The sequence below is a fragment of the Sphaeramia orbicularis genome, chromosome 8 (assembly GCF_902148855.1).
Source record: "Sphaeramia orbicularis chromosome 8, fSphaOr1.1, whole genome shotgun sequence".
Classification (NCBI taxonomy): domain Eukaryota; kingdom Metazoa; phylum Chordata; class Actinopteri; order Kurtiformes; family Apogonidae; genus Sphaeramia; species Sphaeramia orbicularis.
Window position 1 is genome coordinate 34,310,050 of NC_043964.1, and position 16,421 is coordinate 34,326,470.

The 16,421-nt window shown below is 35.9% G+C and overlaps 4 gene segments (V, D, J or C); all 4 read right to left on the minus strand.

The window, feature by feature from the left end:
• Positions 1 to 3,011: 3,011 nt before the first annotated feature.
• LOC115423870 (immunoglobulin heavy variable 3-30-3-like) lies at positions 3,012 to 3,663 on the minus strand. The segment is given in 2 exon segments: positions 3,012 to 3,519; positions 3,609 to 3,663. Coding segments are annotated over 2 exon segments (363 nt in total).
• On the minus strand, positions 3,660 to 5,072 carry LOC115424826 (immunoglobulin heavy variable 3-53-like). The segment is given in 3 exon segments: positions 3,660 to 3,680; positions 4,627 to 4,934; positions 5,024 to 5,072. Coding segments are annotated over 3 exon segments (378 nt in total).
• A 4,674-nt stretch (positions 5,073 to 9,746) lies between these two features.
• Positions 9,747 to 10,300, minus strand: LOC115424827 (immunoglobulin heavy variable 3-48-like). The segment is given in 3 exon segments: positions 9,747 to 9,775; positions 9,857 to 10,162; positions 10,252 to 10,300. Coding segments are annotated over 3 exon segments (384 nt in total).
• A 2,300-nt stretch (positions 10,301 to 12,600) lies between these two features.
• On the minus strand, positions 12,601 to 12,977 carry LOC115423871 (Ig heavy chain V region 914-like). The segment is given in 1 exon segment: positions 12,601 to 12,977. A coding segment is annotated over 1 exon segment (363 nt).
• Positions 12,978 to 16,421: the final 3,444 nt, after the last annotated feature.

Genomic DNA, 16,421 nt, shown 5'->3' on the forward strand with positions numbered 1-16,421 from the left:
AGGTCAGTCTGAGATTCTCCAGGTCTTTTTACTGCAGGTTCAGATTCAGTCAGAGTCTGACCATCAACACCTGTTCAAGGAGAAAAAGTGCATTAGACCTGCATCACAGTTTGACTCCAGATGGATTTGTTATTAATTGTTTGGTATCTTCACCTGCCCAGCAGATAATGAAAAGCAGCAGTCCTGTCCTATAGTCCATCATGTTCAACTGCTCTGTTCTCTGTTGTCCTCTCTGCACTCACATAAGTAGAGGTGGAGGACATCTAAGTTTTGCATCAACTCCTTCTTTGGTTTTCACACGAAGGGGCATAAAAAGCTTCAAAGACAGGAGTTAGTTTATTATTATTATTATTAGTATTATTATTATGACTAGTATTAGTAGTAAAAGTAGGAGTTGTAGTATTTACTTTATATCAAATAGAGGTTGTAGCCGCATGACGGTGGAGTGAGTGAACAGAGTCGAAAACAGAATTATAAATTATATTATCTTCCTCTCCGTGTCAAACCAAATTTCTGAACAACCATGCTGATTGGTTGGTTAGCAGGTCAGTGCATGGACATCCTCTGCAAATGACATTTACGAAGACAGATGATCTTAAGGAATGAGCCTAATGGACTTGGTGTTTACACTTAGTCGACTTTGTCCTCTCAACATCTGTGTTTTATTATGTTGCTTATCAAGAGGAGAAGATGAACCCAGAAACAAACAAAGGACTGAATGACAAAATCACTCTATGTGCCAGGTTAATAATGTATTACACTATGTGTTAATGTTGATTAAGTCAGCACGTTAACTCTTTTATGCACGTAATACTTAAGCCATTTGCCTGACCTGTGGTTTCACATATGTGTGTCCTGATCATGTTCACGGTGAATTATGTGAAAGTAAGAGTATCACTGCTTATAGCATGTCTGAATAATCATGCTATTATTTTACTGATGCTTAAGTGAGGTTACAGGTGATGTATAAAGTTTAAGTGATCTTATTTAAGGATCTTATTGAAGGATGCAAAGTTTTCTTACAAGGCTGCACAACATCCTCTCCCTCTCTGTCTTCCCAAGAGGGAAGAGAAATGTGATACTTTGAGATATGTAAATGACATACAAAGGACTTTGAATTCCCGCCGAAAACAGACAAAGAAGGCAACGCCCCGAGGCATCGATGACTCATCAATATGCACGAGGAAGGCGTGCCGAGTTGGTTTTTGGACAAACTATAAAAGTAAATGAAACTAACTTTTCAACAGAGTCTTGTCCATCTTCTGGGCTCTCACAGAGCAGAGCAGAGTTTTTTCCATCTCCGGAGTCTTCTCCACCTCTCCCGGGCTCTCACCTACACAAAGAGTCTTGTCCATCTTCTGGGCTCTCACAGAGCTGTTCCACCTTCTAAGCTCTCCAAAGAGCTTTACCATCTTCACTGTTCTCCACTTCTCCTGGCGAGCTTTCCAGAACCAGCCGCCAGAGCCAGCTGTGAACCTCCTCCAGCCAGCAGAACTTCAGATCTCCAGACCTTCAGGCCTCCAGCGCAAGCACGTCGCTTCACAGCCTGTTCCTGCTTCGAACTACGTCAGAAGACTTCATCCATCCGCCGTCAAGGCCTCTCCAGCCTGCATCCTTCAGAAGGCCTCTAACTTGTAAGAAAACTTGCTCCTGATTTATCTGAGTTGGTGTTATTCCAATTTAAGTAGGTTTACCTCAACGTAACCTCACTAACGTTAGAATATCTTGAATATAGCTATCTGCCAACTTAATCTACATATTCTCCTGTCCATAATCTCCTGCTCCTTTTATCGTATTTGTCTCTTGTCTCTATGTTATGTGCGTGTCTTAGTTAGTTAATACATTATTTATATGTGTATAAATCCATTGCCTCAGTTGTGCTTTGTGTACTATTTTTCACACTCGGGTTCATCTGTGCAGTCCACGAACTATCACCTTTGCAAGATTTCTAAATGATTGTTTTGGGTTGATTTAAGTTTAAGCTTAGTTATAAATCTATAATTAAATTAATCAATAAATCAACACTCAATTAATAAATAATTTGGTATCCTATTCTTGCTACAAGGTGAAAAGGTTGTATTAACTGTGGATTCGGTGACTTAACCTCTTATTGTACAATCACCTCCTATATTTCAGTCAAAATGGTCTGATATACAACCTAATTACTTTACTTCTTTTTTTCTTTTTTTTAAACATTATATTGCATTTAGCAGACACTTTTATCCAAAGTGACAAACAAAAGAGAGGATCAAATCAAGCATCAGTACTAAAATACAATAAGAAAAACATTATCAAATGAAAGAAAAAATACTGGGTGAAATGCAATTGTAGCAACAGGAGCAACCTAATAAATTGACATGACTACTGACAGTATTGACCTGATAAATTATAATGAATGACAATAATAAACCATTACAGAATGAACTGTTGTAGTGATTTTGAACATCATCTGTAGTTGTATGTTAAGATGTGAACAGCAGAGTTAGAATTTAGTTCAACAAAATAATAAAGTTATTTTGAAAAAAAAACTCTCAGAACAGCTATCCATGAGACGAAAAAATGCATGAGTTAACTTTTATATAATTAAAAACCAATATATATGTATAAAATAAGCGTAAAATAAGCAGTGAGAGTGGAAATGACTTTTATTTTTTATATTAAATTACCTTTAGCACGGCTTTTTCTTGACTAGTAAATAAAAACAAATGTGCAAATGTTTCATAAGTATTACAGTTTTTAAGTGTACTTCATTGATATTAAGATCTGGGTTTTCATCATCTTCAGTACCGTTTTGAAGGTAATCATGCACTTTTAATAAATAAAAACTAATTTTGATAGAAATATTACAGTTGTGTTCAGTCACTGTTGAAGGTTCAAAATAAGTTTTCATTTGCTGTGAGTTTTTCTGCAGGTCTGTGCTTCATATCTAAAAAGAAAAAGGAAATTAGGTCCACTACAGGCTCTTTTAATGCAGTATAACTTCCTCATTAACTTTAATCACAACCTCATACAAAATAAACTTGAACATTTGATCATTTATTTTCACTAATCACTCATTCCAGTATAAATTCCTAATAATGGGATTGATTAGAATATCTGTGGATGCAGGAAACAGCAACTTGATATCCACAACCCACTAGTGTTCATATAAAGTAACAACAACATTGTTTTTGAGGATTTTGTACAGCTGATTCACTAACTCCAGTCACTGTGTCTCTCGTGCACAATAATAAACAGCAGAATCTTCAGTTTTCAGACTGTTCATCTGCAGATACAGCTGGTTTCTGCCGTTGTCTCTGGAGATGGTGAAACGACCTTGGACTGACTGGGAATAGAAGATGTTACTGCTATCCCTCTGAATCCAAGCGATCCACTCCAGTCCTTTTCCAGGAGCCTGTCTGATCCAGGCCATGTGAGAGCCACTGAAGGAGAATCCAGATGTTGTACAGGTCAGTCTGTGGGATTCTCCAGGTCTTTTTACTGCCGGGTCAGATTCTATCAGAGTCTGACCCCAAACACCTATGAAGACAAATGAGAAAACAGGAAATGTCTATAAGCTGTTAGGCTTTTAATATGAACCTGATCTTCAGACTGGTGAATATCTTGACCTGCCCAGCAGATAGTTAAGAGCAGCAGTCCTGTCCTACAGTCCATCATGTTCAACTGTTCTCACATGCCTCCTGCAGTCAGATAAGTAGAGGAGGAGGACTTCTGAGTTTTGCATCGACTCCACCTAAAAAACAAACTGTGAACAGACAAACACTTGGTTCTTAAAAATCAGCACAGAATGAAACTTTTTTTTTTTTTTTTTTTTTTAGGTCTATTCCATTATGTCAAATAGTGAGGAGAAAATTATAAATATAAGTAAACAAGCAACTTGTACAAAATAAAAATATTCACTAAAGTTAAAGCCTTTAGCTGTATATCATTCTCATTTTATCTTTTAATCTCCTCATCTTGTTAATCAATGTCATTCAAATTTTAATTTATAATCAAAATGCTTTGAAATGCAGTAATATATTGGGTACATACCAGTATTAGCTGACATTCCTGATATCACCCAATATCAGTATCTTCACATTAAATATATTTTCACTGATTGCATATTTATCTATTGTGTAATGTTTTTTTTTTATTTAGTTTTTTTTTTCATAAATGTGTATGTTTATTTCTATATTAATTCAATGATGATGCAGTGAAGGCTTAAAAACTTTAAAACAGTAACTATTGTTACATAAACATATTAAAAATAATTTTCTCACAAGGGTTAAGTAACAAAAAAGCAAAATAAAGAAACAGAAACTAACACAGGCATCAGTAGCAGCTATTGGCAAAAGTTATCCTGTTACATTGATAATATCCATCAATAATCTGTGCATCTCTATCTCTATCTGTCTGGTTATTGTAAAGTAAAGGGTAAAATAATACATAATTGATAAATCACTAAGGAAGTGTCTGATATTTATAAAATAATAATAATCCAGAAGTCACCACAAAAATACTTCTAAAGATAAAGAGGGAAAATATTTTTTCCTTATATCATCTGAAAACATGTTTGTAACACAAACAAACAGAAATGGATAGATGAAGGAGTTTTTGTATGACATTCCTATTAGTGTGTCTCACTGTGTCTCTTCGAGCACAGTAATACACTGCTGTGTCCTCTGTCTTCAGACTGTTCATCTGCAGATACAGCTGGTTTCTGCCATTGTCTCTGGAGATGGTGAAACGACCTTGGACTGACTGGGAATAGTAGATGCCCCCACCACTATACAGAGTAGCGATCCACTCCAGTCCTTTTCCAGGAGCCTGTCTGATCCAGGCCAGATGGTTGCTACTGACTGGCAGACCAGATGTTGTACAGGTCAGTCTGTGGGATTCTCCAGGTCTTTTTACTGCCGGGTCAGATTCGGTCAGAGTCTGACCATCAACACCTGCGAAGGCAAATGAGAAAACAGGAAATGTTTATAAGCTGTTAGTCTTTTAATAAGAACCTGATCTTCAGACTGGTGAATATCTTGACCTGCCCAGCAGATAGTTAAGAGCAGCAGTCCTGTCCTACAGTCCATCATGTTCAACTGTTCTCACATGCCTCCTGCAGTCAGATAAGTAGAGGAGGAGGACTTCTGAGTTTTGCATTGACTCCACCTAAAAAACAAACTGTGAACAGACAAACATTCATTCATTCATTTTCTGAACCCGCTTTATCCTCACTAGGGTCGCGGGGGTCGCTTGGAGCCTATCCCAGCTACATAGGGGCGAAGGCGGGGTACACCCTGGACATTTCGCCAGTTCATCGCAGGGCCGAACATATAGAGACAAACAATCACTCTCACATTCACACCTATGGGCAATTTAGATTAACCAATTAACCTATTAGTGCATGTTTTTGGATGGTGGGAGGAAGCCGGAGTACCCGGAGAGAACCCACGCAGACACGGGGAGAACATGCAAACTCCACACAGAAAGGTCAAACAAAGGTCAGACAAACATTTGGTTCTTAAAAATCAGCACAGAATGAATCTTTTTTTTTTTTTTTTTTTTTTAGGTCTATTCCATTATGTCAAATAGTGAGGAGAAGATTATAAATATAAGTAAACAAGCAACTTCTAAAAATAAAAATATTCACTAAAGTTAAAGCCTTTATCTGTATATCATTCTCATTTTATCTTTTAATCTCATCATCTTGTTAATCAATATCATTCAAATCTTAATTTATAATCAAAATGCTTTGGGATGCAGTGATATATTGGGTACATACCAGTATCAGCTGACATTCCAGCTATGAGCCAATATCAGTATCTTCACATAAAATATATTTTCACTGACTGCATATTTATCTGTTTTGTAATGTTCTTTTTTTTATTTAGTTTTGTTTTTTCATAAATGTGTATGTTTATTTCTATATTAATTCAATGATGAAGTAGTGAAGGGCTTAAAAACTTTAAAACAGTTACTATGTATATTTATATGTAGTAAAAATAATTTTCTTACAAGGATTAAATGACAAGAAAACCAAAATAAAGAAACAGAAAGTAACACATGCACTGGCAGTCGCTATTGGCAAAATAATTATACTGTTATATTGATAATATCCATCAATATATCTGTGCATCTCTAAAATGCTGCCATTCATTGTATAGTGTTACTTTTCAGTTCTTTTATATTTCACAAGAGATGAATATAAGTTAAATACTGCAGTCCAATACCCTAGTGGTGTTTTTCTAAAGATCTCTCTACACACATTTCCTTATTAACATAAAAGACCAGATAAATTTACTGTTTAAAGCATCATTTGCTTTAAGTCTGTATAAACTGAATCAGTTTATAAAGACCAACTATAGTTGACTACTGAGTGGAATATGTATTTATGTTTTATTAGTTGAATCAGATTTTTTTTTTTTTTTTTTCACATTAACCCAAAAATCATTGAATCTTGATATCGTTAGTCTTTAGAGGTTTGTATTTTTAACATAAAAAACTATAAATGAATTGAGGATGTTTGCATATGATGTTAAAGTAAACATGCAGAAAAAATACACAGAGGGGTGTACAGATAATAATACTGAAATGGAGAATCAGCTGAAGAAGAAAAGAGGTGTATGTTTCTGTTACAAATCGATGAGTTCTAAATACTGCCTAAAGGGTATAGATTTTGTACAGCTGCTTCACTAACTCCAGTCACTGTGGCTCTCGTGCACAATAATAAACAGCAGAATCTTCCGTTTTCAGACTGTTCATCTGCAGATACAGCTGCTCTTTGCTGTTGTCTCTGGAGGTGGTGAAACGGCCTTGGACTGACTGGGAATAGTAAGTGCTGCCACCATGCATGGAAGTAGCGATCCACTCCAGTCCTTTTCCAGGAGCCTGTCTGATCCAGCTCATCCAGGAGCCGCTGAAAGACAGTCCAGTTGCTGTACAGGTCAGTCTGTGAGACTCTCCTGGTCTGGTCACAACTGGGTCAGACTGTGTTATGCTCCAGCCTTGAACACCTGTTAACACCAACACAACAAACACCAAGAATGTTCTCATTCTGTCAGCCATGTTTACAGTGTGTTTAAGGCTGAAATCCATGATTCTGCTTTAAATAGAATCTGTACTGGACTCTGGGGACAATTTGTTTACAGTAGCTCCTCCTACATCAGATTCATAGTGAACCTACTGAATAATAATCAGGTTATTTTAATATTAAATAAAAAGACTTTCACCTCCAACACAGTAAAAAGCAGTTGTGAGAATATTATTTACCCTCAAAGGCATAGAATTATTCTTGTTGTGACTTCCTATATTTAACTATTCTTTTATCATTGTCACATTATCACTCTTCCTTTATCACTATTTATTGTGATATATCTCTTAGCATTTTTCATTTATTTTATTTACTAATTGTGTAGATGTTCATAAAGGTGCAGATTAAATTCAAAGGTTAAACTGAAAAGAAAAATATATTAACTTAACCTAAATAAAACCTTCTACAACTACTGTTATTTGTCAAACTCCATGGGTTTTACTGGTGAATCAATGCTGCAGCAGATGAAAGTGTTTCCACATTCACTAAAGAATCTGTTAAAGTCCAAATGGGTCATATCTGATGTTATAGAAAAGCTGAGAAACTGCATTTCACACCAGTTATTTACATGTATTAACAGGATAATTGGTTCTGTGGTTGTTAAACATTTTAGATCAATAGATGCTTTTGGTCACTACATATGACATGAAGTTAATTTGAATTTTAACTGACTCAAATGCATCATAATTTCATGTGATTTAAAAGTAAGTAAAAGAAATGAATGGATGATATTCATCAGTGTTGAATTATAGAAGATTATCGTGTATGTGTGTTAATTATCTGATTATATTTCGTTATTACATCAAGACTTTACTGCAGACGTACAGATTTAAAACACTTGGACAGTAATTGCAAATGCTTTAAAGTCATAAATATGCAAAAAATCATGAAGCTTCAAGGAAAAAAACATTCTCAAAACTGAAATGTGAGACAGGAATTGAAAATGTTTTAATTCTCATCAACATGCACCACAGTTAGTGCATATAGTCATTTACTAAAAATCTCAAAAAGAGAAAAAAACATTTAAGTGACAGCTCTGTTTGAAAGAGATGGTTTGTTTTTTTGAACCATAAAAAAATATTTATTAATATCAGCATTTATTCATTATTGTCTGCTCATCATTTCATACAATAAACCAACATTTGGGATATATTTTAGACTGAAAACAATCCTCAAAGCCATGTTTTGGTCAAATGTTTCTCCTGTTATTTTTTTCTTCATGTGAAGTCACGTCTTTAGTTCTAAACATTTCTTGACATAATATTTAGTGGAAACTGTACAAATGTGTTGTGAAATTCATTCATGTACTTTTGAGATAATATTGTTTGACTCAAACCCTTAATGTGTGTGTGCACAGGTTTTTATTCAGCTGCTCCACTGTCTTCAGTCACTGTGTCTGCGAGCACAGAAGTAAACAGCAGAATCGTCTGTTGTCAGACTGGTGATTTCCAGGTACTGAGTGCTGCTGGGAACATTTTCAGTCATGGTGAAACGTCTTTGGAAAGAGCTGCCATAGAGAGGAGAATTAATTGCCTGTGTTCATTCTCCAAACCCATTCCAGAGCTTGTCCCGGCCTCTGTCGTATCCAGTGGATGTTGTAGCTCGTCATGCTATAACCAGAAATGACACATGACATCTGCACTGTGTCTCCAGGTCTTTTCACCTCAGAGGATGACTGGTCCAGTTTGATCTCACACCAAACTCCTGTAAACAAAGAAAAAATGAATCAAATACACTGTATCACAGGTTCGATATTTAATACAGAGTCATTTAAATGTGTTCAAGTAGATGATCCTTCTACCATGTATGTGAAGTATAAACACAAATACAGTCCATGCGAGTGTATTTTCCATTATGAATGATGATCAGTTCTATTTAGATGAAAAACTCTCCCAGTTGTTCTTTGACAAATGCTGTGAGAGTTGATTGTGTTGCATTTATAAGCAATAAAACTTTGCATAGACCTTCCCCTACTGGTATAAAAGGGAACAACTTGGGTTGTTCTCAAGAGTAATCGATTCCTTCGGGAGTCCTGAAACATTTTGCTTGATTCATTATGTAATGAAAAAAAAGAAAAAAAAAACAAGAAAAAAACAAAACAAAAACAAAGGTTTGGGAACTGATATCACATTAAGAAAATAAAATACGAAGACACAGGAAGAGAATTAATTATTTAAGAATTGTTTTAGGTCTGAGTTAAAATGCAACTGATATCTTAAAAAAAAACATTGTTCTTTTCTGCTTTATATGTACTCTTTACTATTTTCTGGGGTCATGTGTATTAAAGTCTGGATGGTTTGGATATTTGTGCAGATCTGTTGGTGTTGGTGTCACTGTGCACTGACCTGTTTAAGCTAAATGTGTTCTTTAAAGCATCATTTACTTTAAGTCTTTATAAACTGAATCAGTTTATATAGATTAACTATGGTCATGATGAAGAATGGAATTATGTTTTTCATGTTCAACATTTCAATCATGTGTTGTTTTAAAAAATTTGCTCAAAATTTTTTTTTTTTTCCCCATATCAAGAGCTAAAGTGATCCAAAAATCATTGAATCATAAGATTGTCACTTTTTAGATTTACGTTTTTAGTTTATACAAGAAAATTCTAACTGAATCAAAGATGTTTGTGTATGATGCTAAAGAACTCCACAGATAATGATATTGAAACGGAGAATCAATTGAAGATAAAAGAGATGTATGTTTCTGTAACAAAGGGATAAGTTCATGATATTACATACAGGGTATAGATTTTGTACAGCTGCTTCACTAACTCCAGTCACTGTGTCTCTCGTGCACAATAATAAACAGCAGAATCTTCAGTTTTCAGACTGTTCATCTGCAGATACAGCTGGTTTCTGCCGTTTTCTCTGGAAATGGTGAAACGGCCTTGGACTGACTGGGAATAGTAAATGCTGCCACTGTCATAACGGATATAAGCGATCCACTCCAGTCCTTTTCCAGGAATCTGTCTGATCCAGCTCATTTCGTAGCTGCTGAATGTGAATCCAGATGTTGTACAGGTCAGTCTGTGGGATTCTCCAGGTCTTTTTACTGCCGAGTCAGATTCTATCAGAGTCTGACCATCAACACCTGTGAAGGCAAATGAGAAAACAGGAAATGTCTATAAGCTGTTAGTCTTTTAATAAGAACCTGATCTTCAGACTGGTGAATATCTTGACCTGCCCAGCAGATAGTTAAGAGCAGCAGTCCTGTCCTACAGTCCATCATGTTCAACTGTTCTCACATGCCTCCTGCAGTCAGATAAGTAGAGGAGGAGGACTTCGGAGTTTTGCATCGACTCCACCTAAAAAACAAACTGTGAACAGACAAACATTTGGTTCTTAAAAATCAGCACAGAATTCAGCTAAATGAATCTTTTTTTAGGTCTATTCCATTATGTCAAATAGTGAGGAGAAGATTATAAATATAAGTAAACAAGCAACTTGTAAAAAAAAAAAAAAAAAAAAAAAAAAAAAAAAAATATATATATATATATATATATATATATATATATATTCACTAAAGTATACCATTATCTGTATATCGTTCTCATTTTATCTTTTAATCTCATATCTTGTTAATCAATGTCATTAAAATCTTAATTTATAACCAAAATGCTTTGGGGTTGCAGTGATATATTGGGTACACACATCAGTATCAGCTGACATTCGTGATATCAGCCAAGATCAGTATCTTCACATAAAATATCTTTTCACTGAGTTCATATTTATCTGTCTTGTAATGTTTTTTTTATTTATTTATTTATTTATTTTTTTCATAAATGTGTATGTTTATTTCTATATTAATTCAATGATGATGTAGTGAAGGCTTAAAAACTTTAATAACGATTTTTAAATATACATATTAAAAAATAATTTTTTCACGAGGGTTAAATAACAAGAAAAAAAAAAAAAAGAAACAGAAAGAAACACAAGCATCAGCAGCAGCTATTGGCAAAAGTTATACTGTTACACTGATAATATCCATCAATAATCTGTGCATCTCTAAAATGCTGCCATTCATTGTATACTGTTACTTTTCAGGTCTTTTATATTTCACAAGAGATCAGTGTATGTTAAATACTGCAGTTTAATACCCTAGTGGTGTTTTTCTAAAGGTTTCTCCACTTACATTCACTTATTAAAGCTATACCTACCGATGTGGCATTTCTCACAGCACTTAGTAAAAGTTTGAACATGAACAACCCGCCTCCCTCCAAGGCCCCGCCCCCTTCCCTCTGCCTGAGCTCTGAGGCTCCTCCTCCTCTCTCCTGATGCGCGATGGAAACAGAGGAGGAAGCAGAGGCGGAGGTCCGGTCCGTTTTGGCGTGTCCGCGGACCCCTCCCTCAGTAATCAGATGCATCATCCACCTGCCGCGGGCCCCGCGGCTCCAGTTCCATCAGTAGACCTGGTCTGTGCAGTACTGGGTCAGTGTCGTCACTGCAGTGCCCACGGGATGGGCGCGCGCACTGTGAACGCGCGGCCTCTGCGAATTTTCCGTGCACATTTGAAGTTTCATAGTCCATACAATTATCATCCTACATCATCTTACATTGTGTGACACCATGTACATGTACCTGTATGAGTCCCACCGTCATAAAAGTTGAGTTTTATGCAGACCTGTTCAGTCCAGTACAGCTGACTTCCGGACTTTTATCTCCGTCCTTCATTCATCAGACTCCCGTTTGTACACCTCGGTTGTTGTTTCTGTTCATAAATCCGATTTTTCCCTTCCACATGTGCATGTCAGTTCTATCCAAACACATCCTAAACAGTAGACTGTGGTCAGTGACAGGAGAAGCAGCGCCAGTGAAGCGTCAGATTCAGAAGGACACATAACGGATGTGAGACAGATAATGGATCGGATGCTGGACGGCCGTAATGGATGATTGACAGGAGGCTCAGTCAGGTTCGGCCAATTATTTCATTCGGACCGACTAAAATGATTGGTCAGACTGTTATTAGAAATATATGAGAATTAAACATTTTTGAGTTTCAACACCTGGTGGATTTCTTTTACATTTTAGTTTGACACACACTTATTAGGAGCATTTTAAGATGACAAAAGAAAAGTGTAAAAATGCCACATCATACGGTATAGCTTTAAAATAAAAGACCAGCTTAATTTGTTGTTTACAGTGTCATTTGCTTTAAGTCTTTTATAAACTGAATCAGTTTGTAATGACCAACTATAGTCAACTATTGAGTGGAATATGTGTTTATATTTTATAAGCTTAGTCATTTTTATTTCCACATCAAAAAATAAATTAACCCAAAAATCATTGAATCATGAAATCGTAACTCTTTAAGGTTTTTTTGTTTTGGTTTTTTTTTTAAACATGAAAAACTATAAATGAATTGAAGATGTTTGCATATGATGCTGAAGTAAAAATGCAGAAAAAAATACACATAATACTGAAATGGAGAATCAATTGAAGAAGAAGGAGGTGCATGTTTCTGTTACAAAGAAATAAATCAATGACATTGCATGAGTGGTTTGAAGTGTAGTGTAGATTTTGTACAGCTGCTTCACTAACTCCAGTCACTGTGGGAGTCGTGCACAATAATAAACAGCAGAATCTTCAGTTTTCAGACTGTTCATCTGCAGATACATCTGCTCTTTGCTGTTGTCTCTAGAGGTGGTGAAACGGCCTTGGACTGACTGGGAATAGTAAGCACCCCCACCATTCGTGGAAGTAGCGATCCACTCCAGTCCTTTTCCAGGAGCCTGTCTGATCCAGGCCATCCAGTAGCTGCTAAAGCTTAGTCCAGTTGCTGTACAGGTCAGTCTGTGAGACTCTCCTGGTCTGGTCACAACTGGGTCAGACTGTGTTATGCTCCAGCCTTGAACACCTGTTAACACCAACACAGCAAACACCAAGAATGTTCTCATTCTGTCAGCCATGTTTACAGTGTGTTTAAGGCTGAAATCCATGATTCTGCTTTAAATAGAATCTGTACTGGACTCTGGGGACAATTTGTTTACAGTAGCTCCTCCTACATCAGATTCATAGTGAACCTACTGAATAATAATCAGGGTATTTTAATATTAAATAAAAAACACTTTCACCTCCAACACAGTAAATAGAAGTTATGAGAATATTGTTTACCTTCAAAGACATACAACTACTTTTGTTGTGACTTCCTATATTTAACTATTCTTTTATCATTGTTTATTATAATATTTCTCAGCAATTTTCCTTTATCTTATTTACTGATTGTGTAGATGTTCATAAAGGTGCAGATTAAATTCAATGGTTAAATTGAGAAGCAAAATATACCTTCCCCTAAATAAAACTTTCTACAACTACTGTTATTTGTCAAACTCCATGGGTTTTACTGGTGAATCAATGCTGCAGCAGATGAAAGTGTTTCCACATTCACTAAAGAGTCTGTGAACGTCCAAATGGGTCATATCTGATGTTCATGAAAAGCTGAAAGCCTGTCTGATCCAGTGCATGTGATAGCTGCCTAATGTGAATCCAGATGTTGTACAGGTCAGTCTGTGGGATTCTCCAGGTCTTTTCACTGCAGGTTCAGATTCAGTCAGAGTCTAACCATCAACACCTGTAAATAAAACCAAGAAAATATAATAAGCTGCCAGTATTTGAAGGACACCCTTTAGTTTATTATAAGCAGATATGTTCACCTGCCCAGTAGATGGTTAACAGTACCAGTCCTGTCCTGTAGTCCATCATGTTAAACTATGGGTCCACTACTGTCTGTTTTCTTCTCTGTTGTCAGATAAGTAGATGTGGAAGGTGTGAGTTTTGCATTGAGTCCTCCTCACAGGCCTGAGAGTTTGAAAGTTCACTTCAGTGTTTAGTGACATCAGCAAAAACGTTCCAAGAAGAATTGCTTTACATGCACTTTTAAAGTTTCCACATATGCTTTAGTTTCAGCATCTAGCAAAATAATTGCAACAATAATACAAGAAACAATTGTGTCATGTGACTGAATATGTATTAAATGGATTTAATATTAAAGAAGAAAAGCACTCGGAGAGCATAGACCTCCACCAAGACAGATCTGCCTCCCGTGCGCGCGTGTTTGTTTGTTAGCAAGATTACTCAAAAAGTTATGGATGGATTTTCATGAAATTTTCAGGAAATGTTGATAGACTGGCACAAGGAAGAAATAATTAAATTTTGGTGGTGATTGGGGGGGCTTGCTTATCTTACTAACAAACAAACAAACATGCACACACGCAACCACACAAAGCAAAGTGATCACAATACCTCTGGCGGAGGTAATGAATCTATGCAGCAGGGGTGTGATGGACGACAAGGAACATTGTGGCACATTTTTGGTCTTTTAATGACAGAAAAAATAAAACAAATAACAGCTATATAAGATAAACAGTTAATATATGAAAGATGAGCAATAAAATCATATGCGGAAACATCATTTGTCTTTTACCCATCAGTGAACAAGACGATCACAAACTACAGAACATTGTCCCATTGAGGGCAAAGATATGGTAGAGACACACCTTATGAAAAATTCAACAACCTGAGAAACACAAATATAAGCAGAAAAACAAACATGCTTAAATATATATATATATATATATATATATATATATACATATATATATACATACATATATATATATATATATATATATATATATATATATATATATATATATATATATATATATACATATATATACATATATATATATATATATATATGTATATATATATATATACATATATATATACACATATATATATGTATATATGGGCGACACGGTGGTGCAGTGGTTAGCACACGTGCCTCACAGCAAGAAGGTCCTGGGTTCGATTCCAACACCAGTCGACGGGGGGTGGGACCTTTCTGTGTGGAGTTTGCATGTTCTCCCCGTGTCTGCGTGGGTTCTCTCCGGGTACTCCGGCTTCCTCCCACAGTCCAAAAACATGCACTAATAGGTTAATTGGTTAATCTAAATTGCCCATAGGTGTGAATGTGAGAGTGATTGTTTGTCTCTATATGTTCAGCCCTGCGATGAACTGGCGACTTGTCCAGGGTGTACCCCGCCTTCGCCCCTATGTAGCTGGGATAGGCTCCAAGCGACCCCCGTGACCCTAGTGAGGATAAAGCGGGTTCAGAAAATGAATGAATGAATGAATATATGTATATATATATATATATATATATATATATATATATATATATATTTTTTTTTTTTTTTTTTTTTACTATTTTTTGTTTGTTTGTTTATTTATTTCTTATTATTTATTCTTAATAGTTTGAAAGAAACTGAGCACGAGGTATTTTTTAGTTTTTGGGGGTTTTTTGCACACAAGTTAAATTTGTAATTTATTGGGATTTGAATGTAATCTGTACCAGATTTAAAATATAAATGAATGATTTTAATACAGAGTCAGTCTCCGTAGATGTTCAGTTTTCATTCATATTTTCTGTATTTGACTCTTGGCCTCTGAAAGTTTAGTGACATTAGCAAGTTCAATAACAGTGTTCTATATCTCAGTCGTGCTTCAAGTTATAGAATGCTTGAAAGAAGAGATTTAAGATTTCTGAGTTTAACTGTAATGTGTTAATTTCACAAATACTTCAGAACTATTTCTGGTGCAATTTCACTTCTTATCAGCACTTGGATTTTGCACATATTCTACATAGTTTATGTACAATTATAAACATATGTTGTCGACAATAATTTTTTTGCTAATATTAAGCATTTTTTAATTAATACTGAAAAGTAGGATTTTGTACAGCTGCTTCACTAACTCCAGTCACTGTGGGTGTCGTGCACAATAATAAACAGCAGAATCTTCCGTTTTCAGACTGTTCATCTGCAGATACAGCTGGTTTCTGCTGTTGTCTCTGGAGATGGTGAAACGGCCTTGGACTGACTGGGAATAGTAAGTAGTGCCACCACCACTATAAATCCAAGCGATCCACTCCAGTCCTTTTCCAGGAGCCTGTCTGATCCAGTGCATGCCATAGCTGCTGAATGTGAATCCAGATGTTGTACAGGTCAGTCTGTGGGATTCTCCAGGTCTTTTTACTGCAGGTCCAGATTCAGTCAGAGTCTGACCATCAACACCTGTAAATAAAACCAAGAAAATACAATAAGCTGCTGATATTTGAAGGACACCCTTTAGTTTATTATAAGCAGATATGTTCACCTGCCCAGTAGATGGTTAACAGTACCAGTCCTGTCCTGTAGTCCATCATGTTAAACTATGGGTCCACTACTGTCTGTTTTCTTCTCTGTCGTCACATAAGTAGATGTGGAAGGTATGAGTTTTGCGTTGACTCCTCCTCACAGGCCTGAGACTCTGAAAGTTCACTTCAGTGTTTAGTGACATCAGCAAAAACG